Source organism: Mesoplodon densirostris, chromosome 1 (assembly GCF_025265405.1).
Source record: "Mesoplodon densirostris isolate mMesDen1 chromosome 1, mMesDen1 primary haplotype, whole genome shotgun sequence".
NCBI lineage: Eukaryota > Metazoa > Chordata > Mammalia > Artiodactyla > Ziphiidae > Mesoplodon > Mesoplodon densirostris.
Genome location: NC_082661.1, coordinates 112,874,143 through 112,899,635, shown reverse-complemented (window position 1 = coordinate 112,899,635; position 25,493 = coordinate 112,874,143). Strand labels below are relative to the sequence as shown.

The 25,493-nt window shown below is 41.2% G+C and overlaps 1 protein-coding gene across 2 annotated transcripts in view; it reads left to right on the top strand.

Moving 5' to 3' along the window:
* Positions 1-818: 818 nt before the first annotated feature.
* The window catches only part of TARBP1 (TAR (HIV-1) RNA binding protein 1), a 66,514-nt gene continuing 41,839 nt past the window's right edge, over positions 819-25,493 (top strand). For both annotated transcript variants that reach the window (XM_060107922.1, XM_060107932.1), the window contains exons 1-10: positions 819-1,779; positions 7,198-7,295; positions 8,689-8,758; positions 10,936-11,084; positions 12,163-12,215; positions 13,946-14,043; positions 17,306-17,441; positions 18,367-18,463; positions 19,615-19,704; positions 24,456-24,597. In XM_060107922.1, coding sequence (XP_059963905.1) covers positions 849-1,779; positions 7,198-7,295; positions 8,689-8,758; positions 10,936-11,084; positions 12,163-12,215; positions 13,946-14,043; positions 17,306-17,441; positions 18,367-18,463; positions 19,615-19,704; positions 24,456-24,597 — 1,864 coding nt within the window. In that variant the 5' untranslated portion in view covers positions 819-848. The remainder of the gene's footprint in view (positions 1,780-7,197; positions 7,296-8,688; positions 8,759-10,935; positions 11,085-12,162; positions 12,216-13,945; positions 14,044-17,305; positions 17,442-18,366; positions 18,464-19,614; positions 19,705-24,455; positions 24,598-25,493) is intronic.

The following is a 25,493-nucleotide window of genomic DNA, read 5'->3' as shown; positions in this document are numbered from 1 at the left end:
CATCAAGCTCTTTGAAGGTGAGATTGTGACTTCTCCATGGACTAAGGGAGAGATCTCTATGGTTGAAGGCAAAGTGAAAACCCACGTCACTGATTCAGTTCGCCTAGGATTGAGCTAGAAACCAAACCACTACCGTGCATGCTAAGGTGAGGTTTCTGTTTCTGTACTTAGCAGTAGATGCTGTCAGACATACAGAACATACAGACACGTGGACTATTTGGGGGACTCTACATGTGGGAGCATAAGCATTGTGTGTGAAGGGCTGCATGCAAGAGTCCGCTTGGGCATTCGACTGCCAGCGTCGTGGTGGGTATCTCGTTTTCAGCCCTATCCCTGGCTCATAGCTAGAGTACTTTTCAGGGCCTCTACCTCATTCTTGGGTTTTCGTTATTTATTTTTTATGCAGATGTCGGGAACCCATTTCGGACCCATTGTGTCAGTCTCTGTGTGGGTGGTGCCTGGCTGCACCTTTTTTTAAAAAGAGCTTCTAGGTGATCGTGAGTACACCTTCCTGTTGTACCTCTGGCCCATCCTCACAGGCACGCCTGAATGATTTAAAGCCCTCGGGCAGGCCAATCTCCAATTAGGAATCGATAGTGTTGGTATAGATACGACATTAACGTTTAACGAGGGCCTATTTTCCTCTTACAAAAGTAAGGGGCAGAAGCGAGAGGATCAGATCCAAGGGAGCTCTGGTGAGATCGGCCCAAAGCGCGCCTAGCGGGACTAGGGCAGGGCTGCAAGCCCCCTACCTGCGGGCGCGCGCCCGGGACCACCGTGCACGCGCACGCACCAGCGCACGCCGGCGCCTTCCTGCGGGCGCTCGGGGTCGGCGGCGCGCGGGGCAAATGGAGTGGGTGCTGGCGGACACGCTGCTCTCGCAGAGCCGGGACCCCCGGGTCCTGCTTGGGGCGCTGTGCTGCGAGGAGGCGTCCGCGGAGCGCGTGGAGACGCTGCGCTTTCTTCTGCAGCGACTGGAGGATGAGGAGGCGCGCGGCAGCGGCGCGGGCGCGCTCCCGGAGGCAGCGCGCGAGGTCGCCGCCGGGTACCTGGTGCCGCTGCTGCGGGGCCTGCGCGGGCGCCCCGCGGGCGGCGCGGACACTGGCCCAGCGGCCTGCCAGCGCCGGCGCGTGCTGAGAGCGGCGGGCGCGGCCCTGCGCTCGTGCGCCCGCCTCGCCGGGGGCCCGCAGCTGGCGGCCGCGCTGGCCGAGGAGGCGCTGCGCGACCTGCTCGCCGCGGGCCCCGCGCCCGACCTCGACGGGGCCGCCGAGGCGGCCGTGGAGGTGCTGGCGGCCGTGGGGCCCTGCCTGCGGCCCCGCGAGGACGCGCCGCTGCTGGAGGCGGTGGCGCGGGCCGCCCTCGCCCTGGCGCTAGGCGGGGACGAGGCGGGGCCCGCCGAGGGCGCGGCGGCGCTGGTGGCCGGGCGGCTGCTGCCGGCGCTGGGTCGGTGCGGCGGGGCGGCGCTGCGGGCCGTGTGGGGCGGGCTGGTCGCCCCCGGGGCGCCCGAGGGGCCGGGCCGCGTCGAGCCGAAGCTGCTGGTGCTGAGCGCCCTTGCGGAGAAGCTGCTGCCCGAGCCCGGCGCGGAGCGCGCCTCCGCTGCGCGCGAGGCGGACCCGGACGCCCGGTACTGCTGGCGCTTCTGGAGGACGGTGCAGGCGGGGCTGACCCGGGCCGAGGACGCCCTGACGCGCAAGCGGGCGCGCTACCTGCTGCAGCGGGCGGTGGAGGTGTCGGCGGAGCTGGGGGCCGACTGCGCGTGCGCCCCCCAGGAAGGAACCGGTACTTGCTTCTTTGCCCCCGGGCCCATCCCTACTTGGCTTTCTGGGAGTGAGGCCCCCTCCTTCCGGCAGTCTGCTCCTGGGGTCGTCTCCCGGATCCGTACTGAATTGGGTTATTCTCATGGTCCCCATAAAGCCTGAAAAACCTTGGGAACCTCATGTCGAGGGTGTTTTCTGAACTGACACAGATCACTGCAGCCTAGAAGAGTCTGCATCTCCTAAACTTTCTGACCCAGAGCAGGTGGAATACTGCATCCGTGGGAATAATTTAGGAACGAGCCCAGGCAGGATTTTACAGACCAAATTTGCTCTATATCGTGGTAGGTCCGTTCTACCAGGAAAGAAGAGTTAGCGCCCATCAAATTGAAAGGAAAATTATTTACATCTACCGAGCGATGAACTGAGTCTCGAGTGTTAGAATTTTGTCGTGGAAATTATCACATTCTTTTGAAATTTCCCTTGGTAGTTCTCTTAGCAGGATTTTTTAATATTTGTTAAGCATATGGGCCTTAAGTCGACCTTTGGAGAGTATTTTCGAAATTGATTTAATTGAGTGAGGTTTTAATTTTTTTACATTTTGAGCCTGTGCTTCCTACCACTTTATTACAGAACAAGAGTAGATGAAATAGCAAGGCCTCCCTTCAGTTTGGTATGTTCCTATTGATTGATTTGTTCACTGAAATTATGTGAAAGTACAATTCTCAAATTAATTTTGAGCTATCAAAGTCAAAAATTGATTGACTGATTCAAAACTGCCTCAATAGATAGAAAATGTCTACTTTTTCAACTGGAGCTGCCTACTTATTTATACTGGTAAAGGATTTTTGTTTGGCTGAAGTTGTGAGTAGATTAGATTTTTATATAAGCTTAAAACATCAGGTAGTAAATATTTTAACAGTCCACAAGTTGGTGATCATCGAATGAGAGTTGTCACTGGAAAACTTTTTTTTTTTTTTTTTTTTTTTTTTTTTTTGCGGTACGCGGGCCTCTCACTGTTGTGGCCTCTCCCGTTGCAGAGCACAGGCTCCGGACGCACAGGCTCAGCGGCCATGGCTCACGGGCCCAGCCGCTCCGCGGCATGTGGGATCTTCCCGGACCGGGGCACGAACCCGTGTCCCCTGCATCGGCAGGCGGACTCCCAACCACTGCGCCACCAGGGAAGCCCTGGAAAACATTTTTTAAATTACCAAAGTTAAACACTCATTTATTTTAAAGAGTCAGTGATTCTGCAGTTTTAAAGATAAACAGTAGTCTTATGCTTGTGCCCCCGCCCGTTTCCTTCATTTCAGAGGGCAGCCACTTTTACCTCTTTTGGCTGATTATTTTGGCATTTACCCCTGTATCTTGAAATGATCTAGTAATGTCATAAAGTCCAATGTCATACTTGTAATTTTGGTTAAATGTGAGTTCAACAAAATTATGACTATGAAAATACCGTTCACAGGTGATCTATGTGTATATGATGGGTTTTTTTTTCCTTCCTGCAAGTTTTTCCTAGATTAATGTCATTTATGTTTGGTTGTCTCCATTCTTATCACTAATTAAACCCCAGATTCTTAGTTAATTGTCTAAATCTTTCCTGTACAAAGTCAGATCATCAGGCATTATAAATTTTCCTGAAGAAGTGTCTCCTAGAGTCCTCTTACAAGCTCAGTCTGGTGCACAGCTGACATTCTTAGATCTGCCTTCACTATCATCTGGGGGATTCCCTTCACCTGATTCTGTGTTGGAGCTCTTGTTTCCTGGAGTTCATCATCTTTTTTGGTTTACTCATTTGTTGTAGTGTATTTTCTAATAGTTCCCTGAGATAAAATTTTTAAGACCTTGCATATCTGATAATTTAATCAAAGGATCCTTTATGTCTGATATGTTTTCATTTCTATCATTTCTGTCTCACTTTTTTTATAGTTTCCATCTCCTGAAAATCCCCAGCTGTTCATGCATGTTGTCTACCTTTTCCATTAGATCCTTTAACATACTCATCATAGTTATGTACAAGTTCTGTACTTGGACCATATCTGAGTTTGGTTTTGTTTTCTGTTTTATCTCTTGGCAATGGTATCACTTTTTTCAGCAGAAACAAATATTTATGCCTTCGAGATAGACACTCCTCTCTGTTAGACTATTTGGGTTGAGTCACTCTGGTGAGCTGGCTTTGGATTTTGTTGGTGGTGGACTGTTGCCTCCTAACGTTTAGTGGGAAGCCTATAAGGTTTTTCTCAGTGTTCTAGTTTTTCTCAAGCCCTCGATGCCGACTCCACAGATGGAGAGCTTCCTCCATGCCTTTGTCCTTCCCTCAAGGGTAGACTGCTGATGTTTGTTACCTGGTGCAAAGCTTGAGATGGGGAAGGAGGGAACTTTTCATTTCTCCTACAACAGCCTCTTCTTAGGCCCCATGTGCCCGATCCTTAGGGTTCAAACTTTTTAGCCATCTCTGCTCCCTCTCCAGTGGCACATAACCTCTGCCTCCTACTTAATGAAGGGTTAAGAGTTTCCTTAACTTCTCCTGTGGCAGCTGCATTCTGCTTGTATCTGTGGTGGGTCTTGAGTGCTGATATTCTGCCCTTCCTCCACAGCAGCAGACCTGCTTCGTATGAGTGCCAGACACACAAGAGGCTTTCCTCATGTCAGTGCAGGGTCGAGGGGAGAGCAAGTTTTTAGCCACACCAGGGGCAGCCAACTTTGCCTGGTATGAGAGCAGGGACAAGGGTGGGATTGTGGGAGGGTTTCCTCCAGGAGCCCACAGCTTTGGCCTCCTGTCAGGGAAGGGTCCAGGGTGCAGGCAGGCGTCTTCAGTTGACCACCACCTTGTACTCCTGCAGGGCATGGATGGGCTGCCCTTTCAAACCTCTGTGGGCCCTGCATGCCCACGCCTCCAGGGTCCCCTGCCCTGCCCACAGTCTTTCTTGAACACATGGGGGAGGCCTTGAGGAAAAGAGCTGGTGAGTGGGTGTAGACTCCCTTGGGGTTCCCAGAGTTTCTAAGTTGTCCACACTTGGCCTTTAAAAACTTGTCAAATTTTTATTTTATTTTTTAACTGCAGTTCGTGTGTCCTGTCTTATTCTTGGAGAGGCTTTTTGCCCTTTGAAATTCAGAGAGCAGTGCAACCTCAGCCCTCTGATGGACGCCCCCCCCCCCCGCAAAGTTTAGGGTTTTGTTGATAATCCAGCCTGTTTCTTCTCTTCGTTGGTGTGGCAGTAATGTTTTCTTGTGGCTTTCTTGGAAGCCAAGACCAAGCATATCTAGACACTTTTATTTTGCCCTCACATTCAACTGATGGTTTGATTGGGGTAGAATTCTGGCTTGGAAAACATTCCTGTTCAAAATTTTAAAGGCATCCATCTGATGTCTTAGAAGCTCGAGCTCCCATTGTTACTGTTGCGACGTCTGAAACCATTTGAATCCTGTTTATTTGTATGTGATCTGTTTCTTCTCCATGGATGATTATAGAGACTGTGTCCCCAGCTTTCTGCCATTTCAGTTTTGAGGGCCTGTTTACATCCTGGTGTAGGGCACTCGGACCTATTCAATCTGGAAATCACGTCCTTCAGTTCTGAGAACTGCTTTCGTATTACTTTGATTTTCTCCCTTCCTTTTTTGCTTTCTGTTGTCTTTTTGGTTATCGAACCTCCTGGACTGGCCTTTAACACATCTCTTCTCTCCTGTTTTCTATGGTTTTGTCTTTTTGCTCCACTTCCTGGGTGATTTCCTCAACTTTATTTCCAGTCCTTTCTTTGAGTTTCTTCTTTTTGCTATCAGATTTTTATTCTCATGAGATCTTTTTTGTTCTTGGAATGCCCCCTTTTTTCTTTTTTCTTTTTTTTTTTTTTGCGGTATGCGGGCCTCTCACTGCTGTGGCCTCTCCCATTGCGGAGCACAGGCTCCGGACGCGCAGGCCCAGCGGCCATAGCTCACGGGCCCAGCCGCTCCGCGACACGTGGGATCTTCCCGGACCGGGGCATGAACCTGTGTCCCCTGCATCGGCAGGCGGACTCTCAACCACTGCGCCACCAGGGAAGCCCGGACTGCCCCCTTTTTAATAGTATCCTGTTTTTATATCATAACTACACTATTTTATCTCCCTTTAAAGTATTAGTGAAAGTTTTTTCTTTTTTAGGTTTTCTTTTTCCTGTGTAGTTTTGTTTTCTCCAGATTTCCTTGTTTATTTGTTTTGGTCTTGATCTTTAGTATAGAGCTTTCCCTAGATGTCTGATGAGCCTTAGACACCTGTTTATATGTAAGAATGTGGGACGAAAAGTCAAGTTTAAAGCTCTAAACACATGAGTGGTGCTCGTTGACTGTGCACTTCGCTGTAAGGTGATCTGGCCAGGGCGTTTTATTAGGTAATCTCTGGTGAAAGTATTTTCAGGTCTTTCCTCTTGGGGTGACCACATGCCATGGAGAAGGTCCTCTGGGACCTGGGAGGCCAAGACGGTGATGGGGACAGGTGGAAGGGGGTCTCAGCATCCAGGGTGCATACATGTTCACTTCCCATTTTCATGTGGCACTCACCCTGACCTCAGCCGTGTCCAGTGCCCCTCAGTCTGGAGACCCACTCTTTTACCTTCCCCAGAGAATAAATCCCAGTCTTTTTCCTGTTCAGAACACAGGAAAGTGCGTCTGGGGATCTGTTTCTTAAACACATTAAACAAATCCTTTTTAGTTTAGCCTTGATTTTCACCTCTACTTACTGAAGTATTTTTTGCTGCCAATTCCTTAGGCTTGGGGGGATTTTGTAGTGTGAATCAGATTTTTTTCTTTGCTTTCCTTGTGCCAACTTAATAGTCACTTTTCTTGATTCTGCTTGCTTTTAATCTGATTTGCGGATCCTAATTTCATTGCTGTTGTCTGCTCCCCTGTTTTCTCCAATTCTTGGGTTTTTGCCTTTGAAAGATCTCTTACTGTTATAGTGAGATTCTTAGGGAGAGAAAGTAGAGTACATGTGTTCACATCTGTCACCCTTACCCAGAGTTCCAAGGTAGTAATCTTAATTTTTTTTGAAAAAACCTTCTTTTGAGATTCTTTTTTTTTTTTTTTTTTTTGCGGTACGTGGGCCTCTCACTGTTGTGGCCTCTCCCGTTGTGGAGCACAGGCTCCGGACACACAGGCTCAGCAGCCATGGCTCACGGGCCTAGCCGCTCCGCGGCACGTGGGATCCTCCCAGTCCGGGGCACGAACCGGTGTCCCCTGCATCGGCAGGCGGACTCTCAACCACTGTGCCACCAGGGAAGCCCTGAGATTCTTTTTTGCCCAAGCCTCCTACCTAGGCTCTAATACAGGGACACCCTCCATTGTTAGAGAAAACAACATTTGGTAATAGTAGCATAATTTTAAGAACTGTTATCATTTAGAAGCTTATGAAAGTTTCTGATTTAGGAACTAAATCTACGAACTAATTTTCTTTTTTAAACCATACCAGGCCCAAGTCTGTTTTGGTGGTCTGAGAAGAAAAAAGATGAGCTTCTAAAGTTTTGGGAAAACTATATTTTAATTATGGAAACTCTTGAAGGAAATCAGGTAAGTGTTTTCATATTTTAACAAATCCTATGTAGATGCAGTTTTGGGTTTTTTTTTCCCAGACATTGTGTAAAAGCAATACAAAAAGGCCAACTTGGATATAGCATAATGGAGTCCAAGCGTACTTTGTTTTCTGGCATAGGTGCAATTTAAGATTGAATATAAGCTCAGGAAATTAAAGAATACTTTCAGTTGACTTAAGTTATCATTTAAAGAATTCAGTCTTATTTGATCTTCCCTTGACATTTACTTCTAAAATGTTCACTAGTTTTTAGTTTCTTGATGTTATGAATGATCTCCTAAGAAATGCACACTAAGGGAAATATTACTTAAAGTCTGAGGTAAATTGTTATTAAGTAAATAATGACCCTATAATGGCCGTTTGATTTTGTAGATTTCCTTCCTTCCTTCCTTCCTTCCTTCCTTCCTTCCCTCCCTCCCTCCCTTGTCCTTCCCTCCTCCCTCCCTCCCACCCTCCACCCTCCCCCTCCCTCCCACCCTCCTCCCTCCCCCTCCCTCCCCCTCTGTCCCTCCCTCCCTCTCTTCCTTCCTTCCTCTCTCTCTCACATCTTTGCATTCTTGGTCCTGAGAATGGAAACTTGAAAAATCATTTGCAGTCGACTTTGAATTCATTTTTGTAGGATCTTAGAGTTTTTAAGTGGAGAAGAATCTCTTAAGATTGCCTACTCTAGTGTTCTCAAACTTTAACATTCATTAGAATCACCCAGATGGCTTATTAAAGTGTCCGGCCTGCAAAGTTTCTGAGTCAGTAGGTCTGCGGTGGGGCCTGAGAATTCAGATATTTTACATGTTCCTAGGAGATCCATAAGCTGCTATTCTGGGCACCACACTTGGAGAACCCCTGTTGTAGGGGTTCTCAGTCCGTAAGCTGCGGGGCCTGCCATGGAGCCACTGGGAGGTGTCAGTCCAGATGCACTGTTTGTGGACTAAAATAAAGAATTACTCATATGTACTAAATATATGTAGATACAAGGATGAGCAATAAAGGAAAAGCATTTCTAAACTCATATAAACTGTTACGGTTTTCCTGACTCAGTATATCCTCAAGACCCTCACTATTTAGAAACTGTGATTTACCTTTAGTTTGTAGTGTATGTAAATTAGACGCTGGTGTCTGTAGCAGAGTCTAAGAATGAAGAGTATTGAACTCTGAACTGACTACTTCTAAATGTGTGGCCTTGAGCAACGTGAGTAACTAGATAAAGCATTGCAGTATTTTTTCCTCTTTGTAATATATTGGTATACAGGCCTTGCCTGTTTTCCAGGGTGGTGAGGAGGAACAGAGTGACTGTTGTATAAATAGATGAAAAGTCTTTTGAGTTTTGAATGGTGAATTTTCATTTCCTGTGGCTTTTTGCTTTTGTTTTTTCAGATACATGTTATAAAGCCAGTTTTACCAAAGCTAAACAATCTGTTTGAATATGCAGTGTCAGAGGAAAATGGTAACAGTTACTTTTATTTTGGTTTTTTGTAACACTTACAGTTTTTCCCCTTAATTTTATAATTAACTCTTATTCATTATAGAGCATGTTATAGGAATATATGAATTTACTGCTACGAAGAGACAGTTGCTAACATTCCAGATACATACCTTGTGGATTGATTTTTCATAATGTTTTTTTCTCACTCAGCAGTATAACCAAATGCATTTGCCTATGTCCTTAAATAGTCTTTGAGAATTTAATTTTAAATGGCTGCAGAGTTTTCTATAATTTAGAGGTATGGTAATTTATAAACTTCCGATTATAGAAAATTTCAGACATTCACGGAAGGAGAAGAGTTTGTATGATGAACCCCACCACCCAGCTTTAGCAGTGATCAACTTGTGCCAGTCTCTGTCTTACATCATATGTGGGCTTTCCTGCTCCCTCCCCATCAAATGATTTTGAAGCACATTCCTAGACAGCATATCATTTCATCTGTAATTTTTTTCAGTATATATCCTTAAAAGATAAGGACTCTCTGGTAATGTTTTAATCATGGTGTATTATTCATTTTTAATAAGAGCTCTTTGGTATTATATATTTTAAGTGCTTTCCATCCTTATTCTCTTAATATATTTATTTCATTGTTAGAGTTATATTCTTCAGGTTTTAGCTATTGTTCTGTAGGTTGGACTTCTTAGGAAGAGAAAATTCCAAGATGCTATTTTAAATATGGTTTTTAAGTCCTTTATCAGTTCTATATTATGAGGGCTTTTTAGGAGAAATAAAATGAAGCTGGAGCTTCCTAAAATTATTTTATGAAATTAAGTTTAGATCAACAAGACAGCTAAATGCAAGCTAATGGTGTTTTGTATTCATATGAATGATAAAATGTTACATTATCATGTTTACACATGAGAAATAACCTAGGTAAATGGGTTTTAGTGCCTACTTTAGATAATTACAACTTTAATAGTTTGACCCCTTAGGAATTGAGCTTTATTCAGCTGATTGCTATGGTTATTTTCTGATATACTGGGATTTTTCACAGACCATAAGAATCTGTAGTCCCACCTGGGGCTAGAATTTAATTGAATCATGTTGTGACTTCACTTATGCATTTATTATTAAAATGATTCTCTTATTACTACGTTTTGCCCACAGCTCTTGGCAAACCAAATCAAATAGCAGTGACAGATTTTGAAAAATCACTGCCAAAGGATTGAACAAGCATCTTGGTGTAAATTACAAAAAAAAAAAAAAAAAAAAAGACTGATTTATTTATAGAATGCCATGAATTAAAAATGCTGAGTTTTTTTTCTAACAGTGTTAAAGGAGATTTCAAAAAAGTTAAAGTATGTCCAACGTACATACTCCATTTTTTGTTTCTCACTCATTTGTATATTTACTTAATAGATGTTTACTTAGTGTCCAGTACATGCTAAGCTCTGGGATAAAGTGGTGAGACAGATGTACTCTTTTTCACTTGATTTTTGTCTGTTTTCCAGGAAAAAATAGCTTTGATTATAAGTTCTAGACAGGCAACAAACAAGAGGCAGAAATGGAGTTATCTAGTGAGTGAGGTCATACCTTGGAGAGGGCGGCTAGGAAAGACCTGCCTGAAGAGTGACACAGAAGTTAAGGAGACAGCTCTGGGTGCAGAAGCCCTGAGATGGGAACAGCTCAGTGGGGTGGAGGACCTGACCAGTAAGCCACAGCACAGTGGTGTGGGAAGGCAGGGTAAGGTTGGAGGAGTTGTCAGAAGCAGTTCATGCCTCGCTTGTTTTTTAGTCTGAGTTTTGAGAAGCCACGCAAGGGTTTTAAATAGAGCAGGGACAGTTTCAGGTTTCTGTATGAAAAATGGATTGAAGTAAGGTGAGAGAAGAATTGGTTGAAATCACCCCAAACCTAAAGTTTCAACCTGCGTGGGGTCATATTTAATTTTTGTACGCTGTAGCCACTATGACACTCGCGTGTAGCCTTTCTAAATGAATCTCTCTGAAAATGGAATACCAAATACCGAAGTTATTTTGGTTATTCAGCAATTAAACACCCTCAGATGCGATTAAAAAGAGACTCACTTTTGCGGTGTTGTAATGAAGTAAATGTGTTTGTTTTTATTTTTGAATATATAGTCTACGTGGGGCAACATAATGTGAGAATCTTAAGTCAACAGTCAGTGTTTATTTCCACAGGATGTTGGCTCTTTCACCCATCCTGGCATCTGTGTATTTATAAAAGAATGTTTGAAAGTGAAAATAAAATCCTGACCAAAGAAGGCGTTACCCATTTTTTGGAGCTCTATGAAGCAAGGGTTCTTCCATTTTCAGCAGAATTTTCTGAGGTAATGACAGCCTTTCCCTTTCCTTTTTCCCTTTGTCAAAAGATGAGGGGCGAAGGTATTTGTTTTATCCTATGTGATCTTCAAAAATATATACTAGGGCTGTAAAATCGCAAGTAACATTTTAGAGGTTTGCATACAACAAATCCTATTTCTCTAAACTTAGCTATCATACTGGGGGAACGCTTTCTGTAATGTAGTTTGTCGATAGGCTGCCTGCATTATTACCAGTAGTTCTTTGGTATCGATATTCTGAACAAAAGTCAACAGCATGAAAACTGGTACAGAAGCGTGTTAATGATATTGTTTCCACAGTTCTGAATCACTGAATTATCGCTCTTTGTTTAGTGATGCTACTCCCCCAGTTCTGAGTCAATGAATTACTATCTACTGAGCAGAGGTTGCCTTTAGAGCTGTATTATTAGCATCTATGCTTCCATTTATCAGAAATCACACAAAGCAAAGAGGTTGTGCGAACTACAGCTGTGATGTAAAGTTTTATATTATGGTGCCACATGAGTCAGGGGATCACTGACTTTGGTATAGTAATTTACCTCTCATTGAGTGGTAACTGAAGTAAACTTTCCTAATTGTCCAACTACATGTATAGTGTTTTAATATGCATCATTTTTCTACATTCTCCTAGCCTTCTTGCACTTCCTGGAAGCTTGCTTTTGTCTAGTAATATTTTTGAAGATATACTTTTCCCCCTTTATCTTCCAGGCATAGGGGCTTGAATTTTCTCTTGAGTATCTTTTTGTTTTTCCTTTGTTACTACCTTTATTTTCCACCATGTGTCCCTTCTTTGGACTCTTTTCTTCCTTCTTAGCACAACATGTACTCTCCTCTCAGTATTCCATATGTTTTTATCAGGTGGGAAAATTCGGTATTTGTTTTGTCGTTCTGGTGGAATTAAGGTATCCTCCAAGACTATCATAAACCAACCTACAGCATGAGAGATCAGCTTTGCTTGTAACAGCTCTTCTGTAGCCCTGTGTAGGATGTGCAGTTACAGCAAGCTGACTGTTCAAAATTACAGTTACAACTTAACATCAAATACTTCTTTCCTTTTTTTTTTTAGTTTATTATTGGGGCACTAATGGATGCACTTTCAGAGAGCTCTCTATACAGCAGGTAAACAAACATTGTTATTTAGCAGCATTCAATCATATGTATTTGGTATATAAATTTAATGTGATTATGAAATATGACCAGATTGCTTAATGAATTTGGTACATAAATATACGTTGCCTTGTAGATATTCAGCTTTTTCTAACCATGTCATCCCTTCTGTGTTTGTTATTCTTCTTGCCTTTCTTCCAGTAGTTGTGTCAGGTGTTTCTCTTTTTCTTTTCTTTCCTACTTTGAACCCATCCATTCTTGGGCTTTTGGGAAGGATATCTTACATAGCTACTTCTTTTCCCTTACTCCTGATTTCTGCCCTCTTGGAAATTGTAGTGGCTTTGGCTAACCAACACTTGACACTTTTTTTTTTCCTTTTTCTTTTAACTTTTTCTTGACTTATAGAAAAGTTGTGAGAATAATACAAAGAATTCTCATTTATCTTTTATCCACATTCCCTAAATGATACTGTTTAACCATATTTGCTTAATCGTTGTCTCTCTCACAACGATTGTGTGTGTGTGTGTGTGTGTGTATACATCTCTGTTTCTTAGCTCTGTCTGTTGAGCAGACTTACCATCTATATTTCAGTGTCTGTCCGTCCATCCATCCATACTAAAAACCATCAGTTCACACCAGCACATCCATTTCTAGTCCACTACCACAGGGTTCATTCTAACTTCCCCCTTTCCCTATCTGATGGTGGAGGCCATTCTCCATGACATACTGCTTATTTGACACCATTACCCTTTGTCAAGGTTGATACTGGGAAGAGTTTGTCAGTATTATGCCTTATCCTCATTTTTTGAGCATTACCTGTACTCTTGAATTATATCTTCAAAAATTTCCCTTGCTTTTGAAATTATGTTGTCTAATTTTGAAAACTAAGTTTATTTATACTTGCAAGTCTTTTGTTTGGTATATCTCTAATAGAAAAAAACTCTCACTACCAACTTTAAAATTTTTAAGTTAGTCTGTGCTAAGTTATATTAATATTTAGTCCTATTTAATATCGAAAGAGCATAGCAATGCTAGATTTGGCAATTACTTTTGATTTTCAAATAATCATTACTGTTGAATACTTTTCTGAAGCAATTAGACAGCTGGAAAGCAGTAAAACCAACGTGGTGCTTTCTGAGAGTTGACAAACACATTTATTATGAAATGCCTTCAGTTCCCTAGCACCCTAATGTGTTCAATTAACAGATAATGTCCCTGGCCGAAGCAATAGCCAAAAAAAAAAAAAAAAAAAAAAAAAAAAACAATGTGACCTTAGTAGATGTTAATAATTAAATGCTCTTGCAAAAGTTACTTATTACTAACATATGTCTTTCTGTGAATGTTATTTCTTTTATTTAATACTTAAAGATCTAAAATCATTGGATTAGGTGTTGGGAACAATAAAATATAATTTTAAATTTTCATTTGTAGACTTTTTTTTTTAAACGGTACCATTTGGCAAGATTCATATATGTGTGTCAGAGAAAGTGTCATAAAAAAGAAATCCACGCCTGCTTAGTACAGCACATTACTAACTCACCTCTGTTTTCCTAGAAGATCCCTGATGTTTTTATCAGAAGGATCCTCAAGATTTTACTGAAAAATAGAATGCAGGTTTAGAAGAAGAAGATGGTTTTATTGTTTTATTGTTGAAAGACATTTGGGCCATATTCCATTTAGTTTCAGTATACTTATTTGTAAATAGATTTAAAATATTTGTTTTTTTTCCCCTTTGTCTGTAGGTCCCCAGGCCAGCTGATAGGAAGTGGTTCTCCATTGGGATTGAAATTACAGAAGTTCTTAGTCACTTACATTTCTCTTCTTCCAGAAGAAATAAAGAGTATGTGTCAGTAAAGAGTTTCTTTTTAATTTATTAGCTTAAATTTTTAGTATGTTGGTTATAAGCACCAACCTATGACTATTATAATCAGTATTATCAAAATAGTTCCTTTTTCCAGAATATGCACATTTTGTCAGAATTATACACATGTCCATTGAAACTGAGTACACAATTTTACTTTTGTATATAACATGGTACCAGTATTGGTATCCGTAGCATGGAAGCAGTTTTGGAATGTGTGCTGCAGTTTGCCGTTCTTTCTAATTGTCTCTATTCAGTTTCAAAAATTAGCAAAATAGGTCGAAGAAAGAAAGAACCTGGGCTTAGGAAAAAGTTATAAACAGAGTACCTATTGTGGCAAAGTTGTCCCTTTATAGATACTGACTCAGAAAGATAAGAAAGGAAAAAATACTTGCTTTTTGTAAGACCTTGTATCCTAGAAATATCCCACTTCTTCAGGTTGGAGATGTATTTTTCTTCCTGATGAGCTATGTTGGTAAGCAAAGCACAAAACCAGTGTTATTTTGCTTGCTGAGTAGCAGGGCCCACTCTTCTTTCCGAGTCTTTTTTTTTCATTCTGGGCTTTGTGACTTAGAAAGTGACCCTGGCTATGAAATATATATACTTTTTCTTTTGTATTTAATCTGCAAATAGGGTGAAGATGACCAGTGGTACTATATATTCAGAAGTCAGGGAAGAAAGAGAAAAGATGGTCACGTGTATATCACAACTTTAGATTTATAGAAAATGGATGGTTTTGATTACTTTTTTTTTTTTTTTTTTTTTTTTTTTTTCTTTTTGCGGTATGCGGGCCTCTCACTGTTGTGGCCTCTCCCGTTGCGGAGCACAGGCTCCGGACGCGCAGGCCCAGCGGCCATGGCTCACGGGCCCAGCCGCTCCGCGGCATATGGGATCCTCCCAGACCGGGGCACGAACCCGTATCCCCTGCATCGGCAGGCGGACTCTCAACCACTGCGCCACCAGGGAGGCCCTTGATTACTTTTTTACAAAGTTAAACTGGAGAAGATTACTGTCAGAGCTGTTCTTTAGTTTGCTAGAATTTGGAAGTTTACAGTCTGGGGATTAATTTGCCAACCACATTGGCACATCTCATGTCCACAGCACAGTGTGAGTGACATGACGGTGATCAGTGCCCCCTAGAGTTTGAGCGCCTAGAGTTTGTGGCCGTGTGACCCTGTCAGTGTGGTGAGTGAATAAGCAATAGAGGCTTGGCTGTTGCCATCCTCCATGTGTCATGAGAGAGCTGTGAGGCAGAAGATGAGAACTTAATTAGTCCAACAGGAGGAAGGGCAGGTAGAATGTTTATTTACAGTTTTTACTTTGTAGTTTTTTCTGTCAACAGTATCCTAAGCGTATCTAGTTCTGGGCTGGGCACTTTGGGAGATATAAAATACATGTAATACCCTTTCAGGAGCGTCCAGGGATTTCTTAAAAGTCATTCTAAGTGATGATCTCAGGAAACAGACATTTTTATTAACTACTATGACTTGGAGATCCTTAAGATATCACATATTAGCAGAGAAAGCGGGATGGAGCACCATCCTTTTGTATCTCAAAATACTTAAATTAATTACAGTGATTAGATCCAGGGTAGGTATGAAATAACCTGTGAGAAAGATCTAATATTACTGTTTGCAGATACCAGAGGGCAGCTACCATTGGTACTTCTTATCCTGTGTTTCTTTAATATCTCCAACAGATGAATGGTTTCCAACAGTAAAAAATATATCTTTTACCTTAACTATTAAATATATAGCTACATGGTTATCAGAATTTCTACAATACACTAGAATACTTACCTTACTAAAAAGGAATGAAATTGAAATGACATTGATTTTTTTGTTCCCAACAGCTTTATTGAGATACAATTCACACCGTAAAATTCACCCTTTTAAATTGTTCAGTTCAGTGGTTTTTAGTATATTAACAAAGTTATACAACTATCACCACTAATTCCAGAATATTTTCATCATCCCCAAAAGAAACTCCTTGCCCATAAGTAATCAAGTCTCATTTTCCTTTCCCCTGGCTCCTGTCAGCCACTAATTTACTTTCTGTCTCTCTAGATTTGCCTATTCTAAACATTTCATATAAATGGAATCATATAATATGTGGCCTTTTATGTCTGGCTTCTTTTGCTTAGCGTAATGTTTTTAAGATTCACCTATGTTGTAACATTTATCAGTATTCCATTCCTTTTTGTAGCTGAATAATAATTCCACTGTGTAGATACTTCACATTCTGTTTGTCCATTCATCAGTTGATAGATGTTTGGAATGTTTCCACTTTTAACTATTATGAATAACTCCTATGAATATTCATATGCAGGTTTTTATATGAATGTAATCTTTCATTTCTCTTAATTATATACCTAGGAGTAGAATTATTAGGTCAAACAGTAACTGTGTGTTTAACTTTTGTTTTTTTTTGCGGTACACGGGCCTCTCACTGCCAATCCTCTCTGCTTCTCATCTACATCTTAGCTGCCTCTACTGAACTGTGTTACTTTTTTTTTTTTTTTTTTTTTTTTTGCGGCACGTGGGCCTCTCACTGTTGTGGCCTCTCCCGTTGCGGAGCACAGGCTCCAGACGCGCAGGCTCAGCGGCCATGGCTCACGGGCCCAGCCGCTCCGCGGCATGTGGGATCTTCCCGGACCGGGGCACGAATCCGTGTCCCCTGCATCGGCAGGCGGACTCCCAACCACTGCGCCACCAGGGAAGCCCTGTGTTTAACTCTTAAAGGAGCCACCAAACTATTTTCCACACTGGCTGCACCATTTTACATTTCCACCAAGAATGTCTGAGAGTTCATGTCTCCACGTCCTGGTTAACACTTGTTACTGTCTGTCCTTTTGACAGTAGCCATCCTAATGGGTGTGAAGTTGTATCTCATTATGGTTTTTTTTTTTTTTTTTTTTTTTTTTTTTGCGGTATGCGGGTCTCTCACTGTTGTGGCCTCCCCCGTCGCGGAGCACAGGCTCCGGACGCGCAGGCTCCGGACGCGCAGGCTCAGCGGCCATGGCTCACGGGCCCAGCCGCTCCGCGGCACATGGGATCCTCCCAGACCAGGGCACGAACCCGTATCCCCTGCATCGGCAGGCGGACTCTCAACCACTTGCGCCACCAGGGAGGCCCCTCATTATGGTTTTTGATTTGCATTTCCCTACATAAAGTCTGATGGTGTTGAGCATCTTTTCATGTGCTTGTTGGCAACAATGACGTCTTAACACTTTTTCTTTCAGGTAGTTTCCTGTTAAAGTTTATTCAGAAGATGACAAGCCGACATTGGTGTGCTATTCCCATTTTGTTTCTATCTAAGGCTTTGGCAAATATCCCAAGATGTAAAGCCCTGGGTATAGAAGGGCTTCTTGCCCTGAGGTAATGTACTCTGAGTATGTTCACATACCGTTATTTGTTGTACCTTTCCATTAGTAAATTTTGTTTTTCCTTCTGCTTTAATCCATAGTGAGTGGTTTTAGTTAATATTGGCATCAGGATTTTTCGCTCTTAATTTTATATAATAAAAAAGTAAATTCAAAAAACTTATTCATATAGTTGAACTTATTTTGTTTTATGAATTACTAATTTAAATATATGCCATAATACATACTATTGGATTATGGTCACTTTAAAAATAAGGCCAGTAAGTTTTTATTACATTGATATGTAGGAAACTAGAGATAACATAACAAATATTAATATTGATTACAAAGTATTTCAAAAAAATGTAAAATTCTTACTTTGAAATTGTTTTTTTTTTTAAATAAATTTATTTTTGGCTGCGTTAGGTCTTCATTGCTGCACGCGGGCTTTCTCTAGTTGCGGCGAGCAGGGGCTACTCTTTTTTGCAGTGCGTGGGCTTCTCATTGGGTGGCTTCTCTTGCTGCGGCGCGTGGACTCTAGGCGCGCGAGCTTCAGTAGTTGTGGCACGCAGGCTCAGTAGTTGTGGCTCGCAGGCTCTAGAGCACAGGCTTAGCAGTTGTGGCGCACGGGCTTAGTTGCTCCGTGGCATGTGGGATCTTGTGGGACCAGGGATTGAACCCATGTCCCCTGCATTGGCAGGCGGATTCTTAACCACTGCGCCACCAGGGAAGTCCTTATCCTGTTGTTTTTAAAAGAAGATTTGTTTCATATTAAAATTGAGCTCCGCTAGAGGCCTTAATTATTTAATAGCTGTGAAATTCTCCTGGCAGTGACTGTCTGTGTTAGAAAGTGTAGATATATTAAATCAAGTTGTCAGTTATTACAAACTATGAGAATTGTCGTGAGACCATGGAAGTGCATGTGTCTTCTCTGATGTCAGGGACGTTCTTCAGTGCACCATGATCACACATCAGATCCTGCTGCGAGGGGCAGCGCAGTGCTATCTCCTTCAGACGGCCATGAATCTGGTAGACGTGGTGAGTTTATCTTTCTTCCTAATGTGAACTCCAGTTTCCTAGTCTTTCTCAGTGAGTGGGTGTTCATAAAAGAGTTAACACAGCAGGCCTGTGATGCTGTCGTTAGAAAGCCCTGCTTATAAGGTTGGCCCTTGGCTGGCATCTGGGAACTTGGATTTCAGGAGGGTTCCCACCATCCTACCTACTGTGCCTGCAGTACTCATACAAACAGCGTGGTCTCTATTGAACACCTGCTTTCTTTCCCGGGGTCTGGAATTGTAGGTGCGATGCAGGGGGTGTCTGTATGACCAGCTCCCAGTAAAAACCCTGGGTGCTGGGTCTCTAAGGAGCTCCCCTGGTAGGCATTTTACACGTCAGTGGGGTAGTTGGGTGACCGTACCGGGAGAGGACTCTTGGAAGCTTTCACCTGGTTTCCTCTGTATTTTTTGTGCACGTCTTCCAGGAAATTGACATTCAAGGAAAACCTTTGTTCTCTGTTTTTCACAGAGCTCCAGTAACACTACTGCTGAGAACAGGGGTCAGTTGTGAAGGGCTGGATTAGTATATATTTTAGGCTTTTTGAGTCATACGGTCTCTGTCACAACTACTCAAGAGCAGCCATAGACCGTTTATAAATAAATGGGCGTGGCTGTGTTCCAGTAAAACTTTACTTACAAAACAGGCTGTGAGTGGTTTTGCAGACCCCCAGCTTAGAGCAAGGTATCTTAATTGAAGATGCGCAACCTTCAGGGAATGAAAAGACCTGGGTGGTTTTCTTAAGGCGGGGTCATTTTTGTGGCGTTGAAAAGTAAGATTCACTTTTAAGTAATAAGTAATTTCTTATAGGCTGTTTCTGTTTTTGCTTTTAGATCTGTGACTGTTTTACCTCTAAGATAGCAACCTCAATTTTAAGGAAACTAGATTTATAAAGTGATCTTTCATTTTCTATAATGGTTGTATATAATTGCATATAATTGCGCGTTTGTAATCAATGTCTTCCTATTAAAAGTTGAATAATGTTTTCTTTTTAAAAAGTAGCTTTCGATTTACCTAATAGTATTCTACTGTAAGTAGTCTGCTAGACTGCTTTTGCAGTGATTTTGATTCAGCGATGTTTGATTCAAACATTTTTAAATGAGTAATTTTTTAAAACTGCCCTACCCCCCCGCCAGGAGAAAGTGTCCCTCTCTGATGTCTCATCTCTTGTCATGTCAGTGAGACAAGAGGAGTCCTTCGGACGAGGAACTTCATTGTGGACAGAGGTGAGCCTGAAAATAATTTAATGATAAGGTCTTTGAAAACTTTGTGAAAAATTGTTATCTAATTGAATTCATTACTAGCCTTTTATGTAAAATATGATTGCTTTGCTATCTATCACCAGAGGTTTTTAAAACTGTTTATTTGCTTTGAGTGGATGTAACCAGTAACGCTGCTGAGGTTCCTATGGAGAAACGGGGGCAGGAAGTATCTGGAATAGAGAAGGGCCGGTTTGGGGGGACAGTGTTAGTGGGCAGATCCCGATTCCGGATGAGATGTACCGGGAGTAATGATGACGTTAGACTCAAAACCAGTAACACAAACCTCCTCTTTGTCATCTTCTGTCGGTTATAGGCACTTCCATCTACTCAGGCTCCCCAGCCTGACGTGTAGGTAATCCATAATTCTTCCTGACTTTTTGCATCTCATTCACCATGAAACCATAAGTGTCTTGGCTTCTTCTCCAGCTGCTGCTCGTGGAGATCTTCCCCTGCGATGACTGCTTTCTCACTGAGCCCTCTCTGCTCACCCTGTGTGCAGGGCCCTGAGGTCCTGCTGTGATCTGATGGGCCACCCTTCTCTGCGGGTTCTTCAGTCATCCGCGTCCTCCTCCTGTTTGTTTTAAACTATGGGACTCAATCCACACTGCTGTTAGCTCTTACCCAGAATCCTAATCTGTGTCCTCTCTAGGTTATATATTTTTTGAGGACAGGAACCTTTTTTTGTTTTAAATTTTGTATTTCTCCAGTGCCTAAGAGATCACTGAGGCTAGAGGTGTGATTATTTCCTTTAGAAAGCAATTCCAGCTAGGTACGCCTGGAGAGAAACAAGAGGAATCAGCTTGGGTATGTTAAAATAATTCAGGCGTAAAATAGTGAGGGCATAGAGTAAGGTAATGGCAGAGGGGATGAGGAAGGGGCTAATTCGAGCCTTTGAAAATCCGAATTTTGTTTTATTTTCTTGGTCTAATACATCTATTTATGTGGAATACATCTAATGATGTGGAATCTGAAAAATACAGAACCATGGAAAGCAAGTAAGAATCACCTGTAATGCCAACCATCAAATCCATATTTTTTGGTTTAACTCTTAATTTTTCAGATATATTTATTCTCACTCTTGCTTTCTCACTATATATATATATGTATATTTTAAATGATATATTAATACCTATGATATTTCTAAACAAATTAAGATTATACTGTTTTGAATTTTATTTTTCATCTTTACCTACATTTGAGTATTTTATAGCATGTTGCTAAATAGTTCCCCAACATGGGGTATTTAAAAATTAGGTTGATTAAATATTTTAGAATTTATTTAATCAGTTCCTTTTGTTGGACTTTTGCTTCAGATCTTATTTCATCTAGAAATATGTACTACTAAAAGATTAAGATACTGCTAAGAAATACGCCCTTATCACACCTAAAAATGTTATTAATTTCTTGATTCAAATATTCGGTGTTTAATTTATCCAGATGTTCAATAAATGTATTTTTCTGTTTGTTTTTTGCATTTTGTTTGTTCAAATAGTCAGTTTTATTCAAGTACCCAAATAAGGTCTATTCATTGGATCGATATGTATAATTTGTAAATGGTGGTTAATCCACCTGGAACTTATTTTGATATCTGGTGTGAGCTGTGAGGTTTAAATGAAAAAAGGCATGTAAACATGTTTCAGACTGTGCTTGGCCCATGCTAAGTGTAAATATCTACGGCTACTATTGTCTTTTCCCCTTGGTTTGATCAGATAGCTGCTTGGTTTAAGTTTACAGAAAAAAAATGAACAGAAAGTACAGAGAGTTCCCATATACCCGCTCGGTACCCTCCTCATCCAACACCTGTGGCTGTTATTATTAGCATCTTGCATTAAACATGGTACATTGTTAAAACTGATGAGCCAATACTGATACATTATTATTAACTACTGTTCATAATTTACATTAGGGTTCACTCTTTGTGCCATGTGTTGTATGGGCTTTGACATGTATCCACCATTGCAGTATCACACAGAATAGTTTCCATGCTGGAAAAATCCCCAATTCACCCAGTAATTCCTCTCTTCTCTTGCTCCCCCAAACCTCTGGCAGCCCCAGGTATTTCACTGCCTCCATAGTTTCCAGAATGTCCTGTAGTTGGAATCATACGTTGCAAAGCCTTTTCAGATTGGCTTCTTTCAGTAAGTTATAATATGCCTTTGAGGTTCCTCCATGTCTTTTCATGGCTTGGTAGCACATTTCTTTGTAGCACTGAATAATATTCCTTTGTCTGGGTGTGCCGGTGTTTATCCATTCACCAACTGAAGGACATCTTGGTTGCTTTTCAGTCCTGGCAATAATGAGTAAAGTTGGTATAAACATTTACGTACAGGTTTGTGTGTGGACATAACTTTTCAACTCATTTGAGTAAATACCGAGGAACTTAGTTGCTGGATTTTATGGTAAGAGTATGTTTGGTTTTTTAAGAAACTGCCCTTCATCTGAGGACGTGTACAACCATGGATCATGAAGTATCATAGTATTTACTACTGAAAAAATCCATGTGTAAGTGGACCTGCACAGTGTAAACCCATGTCATTAAGGATCAACTGTATTTTTTTTTAACATCTTTATTGGAGTATAATTGCATTACAATGTTGTGTTAGTTTCTGCTGTATAACAAAGTGAATTAGCTGTATGTATACGTATAACCCCGTATATCCTCCTTCTTGCGTCTCCCTCCCACCCTCCCTATCCCACCCCTCTAGGTGGTGGTCACAAAGCACCGAGCAGATCTCCCTGTGCTATGCGGCTGCTTCCCACTAGCTATCTGTTTTACATTTGGTAGTGTATATATGTCCATGCCACTCTCTCACTTTGTCCCAGCTTACCCTTCCCCTTCCCCGCGTCCTCAAGTCCATTCTCTACGTCTGCATCTTTATTCCTGTCCTGCCCCTAGGTTCATCAGAACCATTTTTTTTAGATTCCATATATATGTGTTAGCATATAGTATTTGTTTTTCTCTTTCTGACTTACTTCACTCTCTGTGACGGACTCTGGGTCCATCCACCTCACTACAAATAACTCAGTTTCATTTTTTTTATGGCTGAGTAATATTCCATTGTATATATGTGCCACATCTTTATCCATTCATCTGTTGATGGACACTTAGGTTGCTTCCGTGTCCTGGCTATTGTATATAGTGCTGCAATGAACATTGTGGTACATGACTCTTTGAATTATGGTTTTCTCAGGGTATATGCCCAGTCGTGGGATTGCTGGGTCATATGATAGTTCTATTTTTAGTTTTCTAAGGAACCTGCATACTGTTCTCCATAGTGGCTGTATCAATTTACATTCCCACCAACAGTGCAGAGGGTTCCCTTTTCTCCATACCCTCTCCAGCATTTATTGTTTCTAGATTTTTTGATGATGGCCATTCTCCGGTGTGAGATGATATCTCATTGTAGTTTTTGATTTGCATTTCTCTAATGATTAATGATGTTGAGCATTCTTTCATGTGTTTGTTGGCAATCTGTATGTCTTCTTTGGAGAAATGTCTATTTAGGTCTTCTGCCCATTTTTGGATTGGGTTGTTTGTTTTTTTGATATTGAGCTGCATGAGCTGCTTGTATATTTTGGAGATTAATCCCTTGTCAGTTTCTTCGATTGCAAATATTTTCTCCCATTCTGAGTGTTGTCTTTTCATCTTGTTTATGGTTTCCTTTGCTGTGCAAAAGCTTTTAAGTTTCCTTAGGTCCCATTTGTTTATTTTTGTTTCTATTTCCATTTCTCTAGGAGGTGGGTCAAAAAGGATCTTGCTGCGATGTATGTCATAGAGTGTTCTGCCTATGTTTTCCTCTAAGATTTTTAAAGTGTCTGGCCTTACATTTGTGTGTGTGTGGGTTTTTTTTAAACATAACTTTTTGTTTATTTGTTTCTTTGTTTTTGGTTGTGTTGGATCTTTGTTGCTGTGTGTGGGCTTTCTCTAGTTGTGTCAAGAGGGAGCTACTCTTTGTTGTGGTGCGTGGGCTTCTCATTGTAGTGGCTTCTCTCGTTGCAGATCATGGGCTCTAGGTGCCCAGGCTTCAGTGGTTGTGGCTTGTGGGCTCTAGAGCGCAGGATCAGTAGTTGTGGCACACAGGCTTAGTTGCTCTGTGGCATGTGGGATCCCCAGACCAGGGATTGAACCTGTGTCCCCTGCATTGGCAGGTGGATTCTTAACCACTGCACCACCAGGGAAGTCCTGGCCTTACATTTGCATCAACTGTATTTTAAAATGCACATATCATAGAAAATAAACTTGCAAGGAGGGTAGGAACTTTCATTATAGCTTATATCTCAAATTCTACGTTCTCTCATAAATAAATCCTTGTTTTAGTATATGAAGCTGGAATAAATTTTAATTTAAGACTGTAATTTGTTTTGCATAATGAGTTATTTTTCCTAGAGGTGTTCGTTAGAACACCTTATCAAAATGTGCATTTTATATTAGGTGCTTTAAAAATTCTTGCCTGTTAATGAAGTTTATAAGTTCTTTGAAGAGGTTAGAAAACACACACACACACACGTATGTGTATATACACACATACATACAAACACTTTTCTGTCTGAGCTATCTGTGGAACTCAATCATGACAATAAATGTTCTGTTACTTTGTTGTGTTCAGTCATTTAAATTCAGTTTATTGTGGGGGAAAGAAAATTGGCTTAGGGAAGTTAGAAACCCTTTGTTCAGTTAAGCTTTTAAAATAAGTAATAACTGTTTTCTTTTCTAGCTCTGTGATTGGTTGCGTGTTAATGAAAGCTGTTTTAGGCGACCCTCAACTTGTAGCTCCATTGGACTTCACGAGACGTCCTCTTTAAATGCTTACGTAAAGAACCTAGTCCAAGAGTATATTAAGTCACCTGCCTGGGAAGGTAAGTCTGAAATCATTTTTATGGACTGATATATCCAAAATATTTTCAAAGAGCTTTTTAGTATTTTTTCAGATCAAGATTCAGGCTTAACCAAATATATGCCGATTTATGGATGTCAGACTTGTATTTCAGCCAAATAATGTGAATAAACAGAATGTAAAAATACTGTTTTGTAACTTGTACTTTATCTGTTCTAGAACTTGAGATTTTAAACTATTTTAAATGTTCTAAGAAGTTGCCTGGGTAGGACTCGGACACAAATACATTTATTAATTTATTCTACAATTACCGAATCTTTGTTGGCTCGATCTGCAGATGTGTTTTTGGAGCCTCGGTAGTGGAAATATTTGTAGATAAATCTGTTCATCTTTTGTTTGTTTTCAAAGCATTACATTTAGTGTGAACTGATTATGAAAAGTAATTTTAGAGAAAAATTATGTTTGTTAGTTTCTTCTTTTTACCAGATACTTAGCAAAGATCAATTTTGCATCTTCTTTAGGGAAATGTGTTAAGACTGCGTGAGAGAAGAACCATTGGCAGATTCATTAATTAGGTTTCATTTTACGTTTCTAATGCTTCCTCATCATTAAAGTCATTAGTGATAATTGGGGTAAATTGTATCTTTGAATTTAACGTGTCTTAAATTTCCTAGCTTTGTCTCAGACCAAGTCATTTTCATCTCCCGATTTCTCTGATCATGGAATAGGTCTTAAATGATTAGATAATTATCCTTCCAAAATACATGAGTTTATCTGTTTGTTCTTAGAACATTTCTCTTTTATGTATATTCTCTCTGTTTAGTAAATTTTTCTGTACTGTTACTTGCGAGATCCTTTTCTTAGGCCTATAAAAGTAAATAAATTTTAGTCCCTACTAGAGTAAACATAGATTCAACT